Source organism: Vombatus ursinus, unplaced genomic scaffold (genome assembly GCF_900497805.2).
Source record: "Vombatus ursinus unplaced genomic scaffold, bare-nosed wombat genome assembly UNPS02014816.1, whole genome shotgun sequence".
Taxonomy (NCBI): domain Eukaryota; kingdom Metazoa; phylum Chordata; class Mammalia; order Diprotodontia; family Vombatidae; genus Vombatus; species Vombatus ursinus.
This window is the reverse complement of record NW_020954594.1, coordinates 18,372,967-18,387,474: the sequence shown is the minus strand read 5'-3', so window position 1 is coordinate 18,387,474 and position 14,508 is coordinate 18,372,967. Positions and strand designations below refer to the sequence as shown.

At 34.3% G+C, this 14,508-nt stretch overlaps 1 protein-coding gene across 1 annotated transcript in view; it reads right to left on the bottom strand.

Moving 5' to 3' along the window:
* The window catches only part of LRP1B (LDL receptor related protein 1B), a 2,189,733-nt gene that overhangs the window by 447,121 nt on the left and 1,728,104 nt on the right, over positions 1–14,508 (bottom strand). Inside the window, exons 42-43 of the mRNA XM_027835590.1 lie at positions 12,623–12,812; positions 8,598–8,802 (exon numbers count right to left, since the gene is read on the bottom strand). Of these exons, the coding sequence (XP_027691391.1) occupies positions 8,598–8,802; positions 12,623–12,812 (395 nt within the window). The remainder of the gene's footprint in view (positions 1–8,597; positions 8,803–12,622; positions 12,813–14,508) is intronic.

Sequence of the window (14,508 nt, the reverse complement as noted above, 5' to 3'; positions counted from 1 at the left end):
AAGGAGTGGAGACATGACTTTCTCATGAAGTCTGGCCTGCAAAGGAAATGAAATATTATACAATAGCTAGTGAGATGGGTGGAGCAAGTGAGGATTTTCTGAGGATGAGGGAGACATTACATGTTTGTAAGTGGTAGGAAAGCAGCCAGTAGACAAGAAGATATTGAAGATTAATGAGAAAGTGGGATGATGGGGTTGGGGCAGGGGGAGAGGCAATCTGCTGGAGAAGAAAGGATGATATTGGATCATTTATGTATGAAGAGGGTTTAGTCTCAGCAAGAAGGGTTACATCTTTATGTGAGCCAGGATGAAGAAAGAGATAATGGTGGAGGGCCTCTGAGAGATGTGATATGAGGAGAAGAGAATAGGGATGTCTCAGGGAATAGACCCAGTTTTTTTTCAGTAAAATATATGGCAGGGTTCTCAGCTGAGAGGGGGGAGGGAAGGGGAGCCATGGGAGATTTGAGGAAGGATGAAAAAGTTTGGAAAATGAACAATCATAAGTGAGCTAGTCAATTGATCAGGAAAGTGTAAAAAGATTGCTTTGCCATAGTGAGTGCCTAGTTGAGATTGTCTGACATAAATCTGCAGTAAACAGGACAGTTCAGTGGTTTTCTCCAGCTTCGTTTAGTTGCACATAAGTAGGAACAAAGGCAGCAGTTGGTGGAGAAATTCATGGCTAAGGCTTGGCAGGGCAATATCGGCAATAGAATAAGGGGGCAATGAACTTTAAAAAAGAGGACAGTGTAGAATTGAACCAGTTCAACAAGAAGGCAAGATGAGGAAGGGAGCAGAGTATAGCTAGGGCTGAAGGCCTGGGAGGATTTAGTGGTCAAAGGCAGGATGAAGAATGTAGTTAGGAGTAGTGAGGCAAGGAGAGAGGTAGAATGACAACAGATTATGATCAGATAAGGAATTTCAGAGTTCATGAATATAGAAGTACAACAATTGTGAGGAATTGTAAGATTAAGGAATGATCTTTATTATGTGGCTGAAATGGGATAGACAAGTAGATTATGGAAATGAGTAAACTGAGGAACTGGAGAAACCTATGGGCCCCTTCTCAGAATGACTTCAAATGAATTAAATAAAATACACAAAACTACAAATTATATCTAAATACAGTTACATACCACCATGTATACATATGCATATATATGTGTATATGTGTATATAAATACACATACATATATATAGATAGTATCTATATTCATATCTCTCTTTATACATAATCTATACCTATCTATAGTCATAACTATAAATCTATAAATCATCTATATCCATAACTCTAACTATATTCATATCTCCATTCTGTACATCTAGAACTAGTTATAACCAGGAAACTCATTATTATGGAGATGATTTCTCCATCAGAACCCTCAGTTTCTTCTCTGATTGGAGGGGGTAAGACAGAACAAAAAACTTCTTCCATAGCCTCCTTTTATAGAGCACTCAAAATGCCAGTCACCTCTTCATTTGCCACCAGCCACTCTGGTTTCAACTCCATCATCTTCATCATGCCCCTCCACCCATTCTCTTCCTCTTTCAGTTTTCTTTTGTATATTGTCTTCCTTATTATATTACAAGCTCCCTGAGGGCAGGGATTGTGTTTCTTTTTATTATTTGTAACCCTGACACATAACACACTGCCTGGCACACAGAAGGTGCTTAAAAATGCTGATTATATTGTATGTGGTTCACAGAACCTAGGTTAAGAACCCCTGACCTCAACTATTCTAATATTCTTCTAATTAATCTTTCTGATTCTTGACTAACCTCAATAATATTTGTAAAAAGTATTTAGCCCACTGCCTGGCACATAGAAAGAAAAAAGAAAGAAAGAATAATGAACTCCTGGGAACAGTTCTTTTATGTCAAGATTTGAATATCTTTCTGGTCTGGGGAGATTTCATTTTCTTTACCCAAGCTGCTCAAGTAGAAAGATGAATTTCCAAGCAGTCAATTTGGATTTCATTAAAATAAAATGTTAGGAGCTAGAATTGGAGCAGAATTCCCCTTTCTCCAGCATATATGAAAGCATGAGCTATTGGGAACTACAAAATCTTAGAATTTCTCTTGCTCCACATTAATATCATTCATATAACCAAACATTCAGGATTTTAAGATAGATGTGTCATTCCCCTAATTCCCTTAAAGGGATGAAGTATAAGTCATAAGTACCTTAAATAACTAAGGTAAGGGCAATAAGATAGCCAATAATTGTAAAGCAGAGCCAAAATTCAATACTATGGTGACCTCCTGAAAAAAGACATTAGGAAAGAATTACTAAAAAAGTAAAGAACAATCATCAAAAGTAAAGAACAAAAATCACCTCTAAAATCCCTAATTGCTTGAAATCTATGATCAATCCCTAAGGTGTCAGACTTTTTTCCAAGTTCCTAAACTATTATGTGATTAAAATACAGCAGGTGTGAAAAATGACTAAGACTATTTGTATTTTGTGTAATTTGCAACATTTTTATTTTTCCTTAAAAACAAAGTGGAACTACTTATGGCAAAACCAAATAGTATATAAAACTAAAGTAAAACATAACTATGAGAAGCACAGAAAACAGTAAGCTCTTAGTAAGCAAAGAAAATAATGAATCTTTATGTGAAAAAAAGTTACACTGAAACAAAGACCAACTTGTAAATCAGCTTAAGCTCAGTTTAGAAGGAAATATTTATAAATGAACTTCTCAGTAAATGTGTGGGGCTAAATTGCTACTGTAGCTTCATTTAGATCCAATTGGCTATGCTTCCCTCAAGTGATGAACTTGTCACAGAATAATGAAAAGAAATATGCAAAGAACATTTTCGAAATAGTTTGTCTACAAAGAAGAATATGTATGGCCAATTGTTTATTGGAGTTCAACTTATAAAGGTGCAACATATCACTAAGCCTTTAGGTTGTTTACTTTTGTATCAGTATCACTGAAGTTCATGTATTGGATATCAAAATAATGTTATCTGGGATGTATAGAGGCAAGTCGTGAGTCATTTGTAATCTGGAGGGATTTGTTTATTTTATTACATAAATCAAATTGGAAAATTCTACTTTCAGTAGTAAATTACAACATTCATTTGTGCAGAGGGTATTTGGGTAGGATTACTTTTTATTTTTAAAAATAATACAAATGAAAGCATCACCAAGAGAATACAACTACAGCCACATTTAAGATGTTAAACATGTTTTTCTAAATTACATTATTGCTTTTCTAATTAGAAAAAAACAAATTTAACTCTTGGGGATTTTGGAAAATCTGTAGGGCTGAATTTTTGTTGGTTAGTCATTTTTCAGCCTTGTCCAACTCTTCATGGCCCCATTTGGGGTTTTCTTGGCAAAGATACTGGAGTAGTTTGCCATTTTCTTCTCCAGCTCATTTTACATATGAGGAAACTGGGACAAACAGGGTTAAAACTCACAAGCAAGTGTCTGAAACCAGATTTGAATGTAGGAAGGTGAATCTTCCTGACTTTAGGCCTGGCACTCTATTTACTGCATCACCTAGCTGCCCATAGGACTTAATATTTAATAATTAAAATTTTTAATTTCTAATCATTGAGTGAAAAGTTAAGGAAATGACAAGCAGTTATAAATTTTTAAATAAAAAAGTTAAATATTCCTCCAATTTAATCCAGTTACATGAAAGCAAAACATGTAAAACTAAAGTTAGATGCAAGAACTCTAAAAATGATTGCCATACTATCAAGTGTGATCTTATAATAAAAACATACTAACAATAATTATAAGAAAGTTTAAAAATATAGTAGCTATATAAAGGTAGATATTTTAAAATATGATGAAACACATTTACCTCGAGATCAAGTAGTAATCCATGAAACAATTAAAAATAGTAATCAAACTATTTCCTCCTATCTTAGGCATTTAGAATCCCCATAGAAAACAGTAATGAAAGCAAAAGGGGGGAAAAAAAGCAGTGGTGAAGAAAGATTGACCTCAGGAAGGAAGGTAAGGAGAAGGGATTAAAAATGTTTTGTACTAGGACAAAATAATGTTGTATCAAATGCAACCCTATATCATCTCCTCCCCCCAAAAAAGAGGTAAGAATCCTTTCAAATAGCCTTGGGACAACAATATTTGACATCCAATTTTATGGAGAATTAACAGACATTACTGATAGAATGGGAGGTAGTAGGCCCATGGGGCAGCTAAGCAGTAAAGTGCATAGAGCCCCAGGCCGGAGTCAGGAACACCTGAATTCAAATCCCTCCTCACACATTTAGTAGCTGTGTGACCCTGGGCAAATCACTTCAACCCTGTTTCCCTCAGTTTCCTCATGTGTAAAATGAGCTAGAGAAAGAAATGGCAAACCACTTCCCTCTCTTTGCCAAGAAGACCCCAGATGTGGTCACAAAGAGTTGGACATGACTGAAACAACTGAACAACAACATGATGCCTATAATTCATACACTTATTCTAGCAAAATCCTAAAGTTCACACCAGACCCAACTGATCAAGAAAATGCAAAAAGAAGCTAGAGTAAATGACATTTTTTAACCTCATAACTGGACCAAAAAAAATCAGATAGAAGCCCATGGGCAGTAGTAATTCCTCTTCCCCATCTTCTCCAGTAATCTAGCTCCTGACCGAAGATATCCAGATAAAAATGTAGTCTACAAAGCTCTATGTCCTAAAGCAGCTAGACCAGAGTCAAGTAGGATTTTGGAATACAAACATAAACATCCACAGAAAACTAAAAATGTACATTTATTTGAGCAATCAGGAAGGAGATATAGGAGTATGGTAGGAGAAGAAGTAAGTATACCTTCCTAAAGGGTACTGAGGGAGTTAAAGAAGGATGGATGTCCAGGAGGTGGATTGGTTCTATTCTGAAAAATTTCAGAGGAAAAAGAAAAGGGGATGCAAAAGGAGGAATGCATTAGTGGAGGAAGGAGGAAGGAGTAAAACTTGCTATCTTCCCAAATTGGGGTACAGGAAAAGAAACATAAACATGGAGGAAGGAGACATTACATTAACCTCATTCTTATCTGAAATGGTTAAAGGATGCTTACACTCGCCAGGTTATGTATGGAAACAATAACTATGTAGTGCCTTAAGGTCCGCAAAATGCATTACAAATAATACTTGTGAAAAAAATGATGATAACTAACATTTATATAGTGATTACTATGTGCCAGACACTTTGCTAATGTTATTATCCATTATTTGTTAAGTTATTATCTCATTTGATCCTCACAACAACCCAATTCACAGATGAGGATACTGAAGCAAACAGAGATTAAGTGATTTGCCCAGGGTAGGTGAAACAGATAAGTGTCTGAGTCAGGATTTGAATACTGGTCTTGGAGACCTGACTCCGAGTATAACACTCTTTCCACTGTGCTACCTAGGTGTATGAAACTCAATGAGGAAACAAGAGGGATAAGGATGGAGGTGTTTTAAGAGGCAAGATAATAAGAGAGAAGAAATAGTTAGTTACAGCAAAACAAGCTTCTAGATATAAAGGGAAATTTATAGAGGGTGGGAGATGAGGAAGAACTAGAATTAAAGACTTCATCTTAGAGAAATGGGAAATGTTTGAATAAATTATGCTATCTGAATGTAATGTAAAGTTGCACCTTTGGAAATGATGGCAGGGATGATTTCAGAGAATCTTGGGTACTATGAATTGCCATGGAGTGAAATGAGTAGAACCAGGAGAACAGTCTATTCAAGGACCCCATAGTAAAAAAATAAACTTTGAAAGACCAAACTCTGATCACAGCAGTGACTATCTATGTCTCCAGAGAGCTTATAATTAAGAATGTTACCCTTCTAGAGAGATAACGGAAACAAAGGCAGACATATTTTTGGACAATGCCAGTGTTTCTCTTAGGCCAATATAATCATTTGTACACACACAGAAGAGAACAAAACCAACAGGGCAGTGTTGAAATTAATGTATAGAATATATTACATACTTTTTTCTCAAAAAAAGAAAAGCAAGTAATGAAATGGACATTCATGGTTTCATACAGAATTTTCCCTTTTGTGTTCTGCTATGAGTATGGAAACCTTTTTCTCTATTTTAAGGTCAGGATTTTTTTAAATAAAATTAAATTTTAAAAGAAAAAAAATTCTGTTAGGGATAAGTGTTAGACCTGTGATTTCATACATAGCAGGAACCACCAAGATGAAACTTTCTCTACAAACAAAAGGAAGCAAGCGCCTTTTCTGTGACTTAACAATCTTAGTAAGTTGCCTTGAGCATTGAAAAGGTGAAATGGCTTGCCTTGGGTCACATAGTATGTACCAGAGGCAGGCTTTGAAAATATGTCTTCCTGGCTCTAAGTCCAGTTCTCTATGTACTGCTCCACATTATCTCTCAAACTTCTATTCATCAATTTTAAAAAGTATCATTCACTAGAAAGCCTAGGATAATCTACATCATAACTGCTGAGCCCAAGTCCTTCCATGTGACAATAGACAGGTTATCAGAAGGTATCATCCCCTTGGAGAGAGTTGGCACCACAGGACACTATTTATCTCTAGCCTCTATGAAGTAGAAAGATGAGCCACTAATTAAAAATCAGGAAAGAGCAATGCATTCCAACTGTCCAATATACTGTAGACTGTTCATTCTAGATATAATGAATTAAACTCACAAACATTTATTAAGAACCTAATTATGTACAAGACACAGCACATGTGAGATGACCCCAACAGTTCTTTCACTGAAGAATCAAACTTTGTTTTTCCCCTCCATCAAGGACACTAGTCAAAAAGAAGATAAATGGAGTCTGGATGTAATCACTGTGAAGTAGGGGATGACTTTTTCCTGTTGTGCCTAGGGGGATACTTTGTTAATGTCTCTTTGCTCCAAAGAACAGAATCAAGCCTGATTTCTACTTCTTCCTCTTTGAAAGAACGTGCAAATTTAGCTCTGTGGTCCTACAGAAACAAAATCAAATCACCACCACATTTGACTGCATAATATTTTGATCTTGAACAAATTCATCTTTTAAAATAGTAGGGCACTATCCGCAACCAGAGAAAGAACTATGGAATCTAAATGCAGATCGAAGCATACTATTTGCTCTTTTTTTTTCTTCTGTTTTGTTTTGTTTCTTCTTTCTTGTGGTTCTTCCTATTGGTTTTAATTCTTCTTTACAACATGACTAATGTGAAAATGTATAAAAGGAATACATAGAGCCTATATCAGATTGCATGCTGTTTTGGGAAGGGAGGAGGGAAGGGAAGGGGAGAAAATTTAAAACTCAAAAGCTTATTGAAGTGAATGTTGAAAACTAAAAATTAATTAATTAATTAAAAAATAAATTTAGCAAATCCTAGATAAAATAAAATATCAGGTTACTTCAAAAAAAGGGGGGGGGACCTATTTGTACAAAAATGTTTATACAAGCTCTTTTTGTGGTGGCAAAAAATTGGGAATTGAAGGGATGCCCATCAATTGGGGAATGACGAAACAATCTGTGGTATATGATTGTAATGGAATATTATTATGCTATAAGAAATGACAAGCAGGATGATTTCAGAAAAACCTGGAAAGACTTACATAAACTGATGCAAAGTGAAGTGAACAGAACCAGGAGAACATTATACACAGCAACAGCAGTATTGTTCAATGAAGAATTGTGAATGATTTAGCTATTCTCAGCAATACAGTGATCTAAGAAAATCCCAAAGGATTAATGATGAAGCATATTATCTGCCTCCAGAGAAAGAACTGATATTGCTTGAATACAGACTGAAGTATGATGATTTTCACTTTCTTTCTTTTATTGTTTTTCTTTTGTTTGTCTTCCTGTAAAAAATTACTAATATGGAAATGTTTTACATGATTGCATATGTATAACTATCTGACTCTTTACTGTCTTAGGGAGGGGAGTCAGAGGGATAGAATTTGGAACTGAAAACTTAAAAAAAAAGTTTAAAAAAATTTTAATATGTAATTAGGGGAAAAATAAAATATATTAAATAAAATAGCAGGTCACTGAGTTCTATTATAAAGACTTTCTTAACAACTATATTTTAATAATTTGTCTGTAGCCGCATAAGAGAAAAAAATTGGTTCTGCAGGATGAATACTATAATTAAGTTATAAAATCATAAATGAATCATTGTAAGGGATAAATGTAGATATATGTATATGTATATATATATATATATACATACATGTATATATATAATAACTATTGAAATTTGTGGGCTCATTCTCCCTACATTTGTGGATAAATAAACTATTCTATTTCACTTCTTAAAAAAAACAACTCTTTGGTTAAATTAAACTTACCATCCATTAAGCATTTTTGTTTTCAATAAAACATATTCATACCATGGTAACATTTTCCATTGCAAAAAGTCAAAGCAAAATAGTACATTACACTTCAAGGAATGGCTGCTTATGATATTACAAATAGTAAAATAGTGGAAGAAATCAGCTAACGAGTAATCATTTTTGTTTATTTGTTTTGTTTTCCTTTATCAGTTTGGTTGATTTGATTGAATCAAACCACTTGTGTGGACACCATCCACCCCTTTCTTAAATGAAGAATAAATATCAAAATATACTATTCTGTAATGTGTATTTCATTAAAAAAATGTAACTCACATATCTCTTGGATCCATCATATTCACACCTTTCGATTTTGCCGAGGCTACCATCAGAGAAGTACAGCTTTTCTGCACTGTGATCAATGGTGAGTCCATTAGGAGTAAGGATGTCTGTGCTGACAACAACTTGGGCATTCTTTCCCGTGAGTGTGGATCGCATTATACTTGGGTGCTGCTCATTCCAGTTGGTCCAAAACATTAAACTATATTTTAAATGGAAAAAATATATTCATTTTGTTTTACTTACAGAAGAAATATAAAACCAAACTGTTTTTTTAAGAGAATTAAAATAATGGATTCCCATCTTATGTAATTCTGCTAAAAATTTAAGCAATACTTAGAGAACTATTTCCTAGAGCCTTAAAATGAATGTTGGAAATATTTCTGAGACATATTAGGTTGTGCCTTCCTCCAAATAAGAATTTAGTTGAATGAGTCTACATGATGTAAAATGGGACTTCATACTTAGCAGTGGAAAAATTTTAATATTAAGTTGCCTCTGAACTAAGTGCAATAAAACAAAAACAAAACAAAAAACAACTCCCCTATGATTTGTTAATATACTATTAAGTAGAGCTTAAACAAATATTTCTATTACCTGTATAATGCTGCATACACTTGTTTTAGTCCATTTATGGAGTTCATATTTCAGAGATCTGAAAGTTCTATCCTGCATCTAGGCTCTTTAGTTTCTTTTTAATCTTGCAGTTCAATTAGTCCAACTTCTACAGGGACAGGGTCCTTCTATGTACAATGCATTCTAACTTCTGAATATATACTGTACATTATATATATTATAATGTACAATCTCCTGCTTCTTTATTTCTCCTCTCTTCTGTATATTGATCAATGAGCCATTTTTGTGTGTGTGTGTGTCTACATACTTCAGCTTTGTTTTTTTTTAAACTGAGTGCAATGGAAAAGTTAACTTAAAACTTGGTCTTCCAATCCCAAATGTTTTCAGTTGTATTGAATACTCAAAATCTGTTATCAGTAACTTCTGTTCAATATTTTAATAATGGAGTGCCTCATGCTCAACATGAATATCATCAAGAAAATATGTGATACTCTAGAATGGCAAGATTACACATAGCATTCTCATGTGTAAGCATTTGAGGAGAGTGTGAGATTGTAGTCTTATGTATCATTAGATACAGTATATGAAGCTTTATGGCATTATTGGGAAGGATGTAAATTTATGACAAAATCAGTTTATCCTTGCTAATTAAACAGACTCCCACCCACTGAGAACATCTGGGCTATCTATTCACTTTGTAAAAAGAAAAATTGATAGCAATTTCAACGATGTGAATCTGAGAGACAGATATTCATGTATATGTATATAAAATGAGCTAATTTTAAAAGAATTCATATGCTATTAACCTTCAATGTTTAAGAAACATCTCATTCACTCCAAAATGATAAAACAAGAACCATGCAGAAATGTCTATAGCATAGGATTTTGTAAATGAGCATTTTAAATGCTTAAAACATACTTTACAAGTCATAAATGTCACCTGAAATATTGCAATGAAGAATAATTTAGCATGTTTAATGTTTTCCTACCTTGTGTCAGTCATGATTATATCTCTAATATCTGTTATTTAATTAATATCCTATATTTTCAATATTATTGATGTTAAAAAGGAAAAAAATGTCTTTTCTTAAACTATATACTTTTTAAATGATTTTCCAAACAAAGTTCTTTTAGTCATATCTTATTCCATATTATGACATTCACTATGAATCAGGTGAATAACTTTACAATCGCATTTGGTGATTTACTTCCTTTGGACATGCCTCAATTCCAAATAGAAGATTCACTAGCACCACCCTCCCTTACCTTTGTAATTCTCCCAAAGCTCTACTCACCATCCTAGTAAGCTCCTAAACCAAAATGTAAGTTCTTTGAGAGCAGAAATTGTCATTGCTTTGACATTTCTATTCTCAGCAGTTAGCACAGTGTTTGGCACACTGTGTTTAATATATGTTTTCTCATTCTTTCATACGTTTTTGCCCCAGAGACTTATAAAATGTTGACAGTGAAACTAAGCATCTGCCAAAGTGTTAGATAATATTCACTTTTGTTCTGGCATCTCAGAAGCATCAGCTTCATAAATTAAGAAATCTCAGTTCTATATCTGCTTCAATGAATAACTAGAAGTGTTACCTTAGGAAGTTAATGAGACAACTAATGTTTATAAAACACACACCATGTACCAGACACTGTGCTAAGTGATGGAGATACAAAGAAAATGCAAAAGAAAATCCCTGCTCTCCAAGAGCTTACAGTCTAGTAGAGGAGAACACATGCAAACAACTTTGTACAAATAAGATATATGCAAGATAAATTGGAGGTAATCAATAGAGCAAAGGCAGTAGCATAAAGGGGATTATAGAAGGTGAGACTTTAGCTGAGACTTGAGATAATGAGGAAGAGAATTCCCAGCATGTGGAATTGAAGGCTAGTGAAAATGCTCAGGGTCAGGAGATGGAATGTCTTGTGCAAGGAGCAAGTTGAACAGAGGATTTTATATTTGATCCTAGAGGCAATAAGGAGACACTGAAATGGATTCAAGGAAGGCAGAGGGGCGGTGGATGGGCATTACATGGTCAAACTTGAGCTTTAGGAAAATCAATCTGACAGATGAGTGAATGATGATAGTCAAACACCATACCTCTCTGAGTCTCATTTTCCTAGTCTCTGTGGCAACATGGCATGGTAGAAAGAGCCCTAAAATAAAAATCAAGAGACCTGGTTTCTAGTCCAATTTTATGACTAAGTAAGTGGATGACCTAGGATAGTTCACTTAAACTCAGTGAATCTTTCAGTTTCCTCACTTGAAAAATCAGGAGTCAGAGTTTTCCCTTCACTGTCTCCCTGGTCTCAAATTCTAAATTAACTTTAAAATCCTCCATACTGAGGATACACATAATCAGATAAATTGTTATATTATTTGCTTATAATTTTTCCATTTCTTCATTAACCATTCTTTCTGAAATGTCTCCTCCCAATTCTGCTTCATATGATACTATCTCTAGAGAAGGAAGGAAGTGCAGAGGCCATCCAGTCCTAACCCTTCATTTTATTAAGGAAACTGAGGTACAGGGAGGATAAGAAATGTGTCCAATATCACATAGTGTGTAAACATAGAGAATAGATTTGAACTCACACCTTCTGACTCCAAAGCCAAATGCCCTTTTCACTGTGCCACTGTTTCCCTAAAAGTGAGATATCAGAATATTTTCTTTTCATACTGCTTTCTTGCTTTCTAGCATTATAAAACTATACCTTGCAATATGAAGGTGAAATTTCCCAATTCCATCCACCACCTAGTTATTAAGGTCCTTCTAAATGAAAAGCACTTAGCTGAGCATTGTAGATGCAATGATAAAGCAAAAAAAGCAAACAAAACAAAAAACAACTAAAAGAAAAAAAGAGTTCCTGCTCAGGAGTTGCTTAACTACTCCCTGGGGGAATGTAGCATAATAAGCAGAAACATATACATAATAATTAGAGAAGCAAGTAAGGAGTGACAATTTCAGGAATCAGAAAAGACTCCTGCTAGGTAGGGGAACTTGAGTAGAGCCACATGCTCCGATATCTCTTTTGTCCACTGTGCTTCTGACCAGTGCAGGAGCTTAATTAGACAGTACAACTTTACTTGAAACACTAAAAGTCTAGTTTTTGTAATCATTCATGCCTGAAATGTTCTAATGTATCAGATCCCAGCTCTGATGCTTAACTCCCTGTGTGACACTGGGAAAGTCATTTAACCTCATTAGGCTTCTGGTTCTTCATCTGTAAAATAAGGGGCTTGTAAAATAAAATGGCCTCTGAGGTTTCTTCTAGTTTGTGGCCCATGAATCTATTTTTTTTAAGTATGAACAGCCTAACATGGGTCTGAAAAGATACTTATTTGTATCTTTACATTCCCCCCCCCTTTTTTTTGCCATTTCAAGTTAAATAAGCTATGAATAGGAGCAAAAATAAGACCACAAATTAAAAAAAAAGTTCCATACTTTTGACATTCATCCAATGCTAATACATGTGGATGGTCATCTTCTGACATGGTGATGACAGCTTCTCTGTTAAAAGCTCCTGGCCGATTCTGGTCAATTGTATGTCTTGTGATGGATGATGCAGTAGAACTGGTCCAGTAGAGGGTATCCCAAGCTCTATGATAGGCAAGTCCTTCAACAGAGCCAACATCTGTCAAAGAAAGGAGGGAATTTACTTTTTGACTTACAAAGAAGTATACTTCTGGAATAGAGAAACAAGTATGACAAGTACATGTGCCAATATATAAATTCTTAGTTATTTTGAGTATTTCACAACTTAAAAGATTATAAAATTATAATTATTGTGAAGCCTAATACAAATAACATTGGCAGCTGGTTTTGCTTTACAAAGCACAGCTGTGAATTGCAACATATGCCATGAAGATATTTTCTGCAGAATTGTGCAAATGTAGAAAGCAAAAATTTGCTTTCAAAAAGTTCAATGACAAGATAGCCTTTGTTTTTAGAAGTTAGCTGCTTTCTTTCTGTAATTAAATAATGAATTCTCAAAATACTTTCAGTGTTCACAAAGTTAGGGATGTCTTTAAATCATATGTCAATAACTTTCTTCAGCTATACAATCTGAATGAGTTTTCCCCCTTGACATTATACCTAGAAATGTGAAAGAGAAAAGCAAACAAATTCCCAAACCTTCAATAAACATTGGTTGACTATTTAATAAGTTCCTACAATAAGTGCTTTCATTGTATATGAGTAATGTGATATAAAAACAAAAGCAAATGAAATTAATTGCTATCAAAGGCATACCTTTAATGCTGCCAGAAAAAGATAAATTGCAGTCTACAGATTCCAATAAATAAAAGTGACAATATGAAAAACAAAAGTAATTATTTTTTTATGATTGTACACCGAAGCTTGAGGGGAACAGACTGTGGCTGTTGCCTTAGTTTGGGGACTTATAAGTGTAGAATATGAGAACTGCAAAGAAAAATTTTAATGTGTCTATAGATTTCTTTTCTTCACTGCTAATCTTATTTTCTTCAGTTAGTTCTAGTCCAATGAACTTAAGAAAACAAACTTTTTTTTTTCATTTTCTCTTTAATTTCTCCTGGGCCCCTCTGTGGCATGCAGTTGACCCTGAGTTACAATGAAGTGTAAACTTCATCAGGTCCTACAAAAACAGGAATACTTTTGAGTATTAGGTCCATTAATTGGACTATACATCTGATGTTTGAGGACAGAGAAGGTCATCACAAGGTTGGCTATAAAGTGGTGAATTTTTATGGTCCTACCAACCATCTACCAAATGTTAGAATAGCTGCTATGTAAAATAGTGAAAGGAGCGATTCCATCATTACCACCACAGATTTTTATAGTAGTGAAGTTCCTAGCCCATTGAATTTTTAAAAAGAAACAAATTATTTCTATTTGTGGTTGTATTAAAGAATGATGATGTTAAAAAGAATACTTGTATCTCTGACTTTTTATCAAGAATCTCAAATAACTAAAAGGAGTTAATCAAAATTTCAAAAAGAGAGGTAAAGGGAAGAGAACTTCTGTTTTCAAGCAATTGGCAGAGTTTAGAAGTCAACAACAAGTCAATAGTACGAAAAAAAATAATTCAAGTTTTTTGGGCCAGACATTTTTTCCAACATTAAAATGTTTCCTTCAGATCTAAGACATCTCCAAAAGTCTCATGCTGGAAAATGCAATCCACATCCAGAGAAAAACTATGGAGTTTGAATGCAGATCAAAGCATACTATTTGCTCTTTTTTTCTTCTTCTGTTTTGTTTCTTCTTTCTTGTGGTTTCTCTTATTGGTCCTAATTCTTCTTTACAACATGACTAATGTGAAAATATGTTTAATAAGAATGTATATGTACACT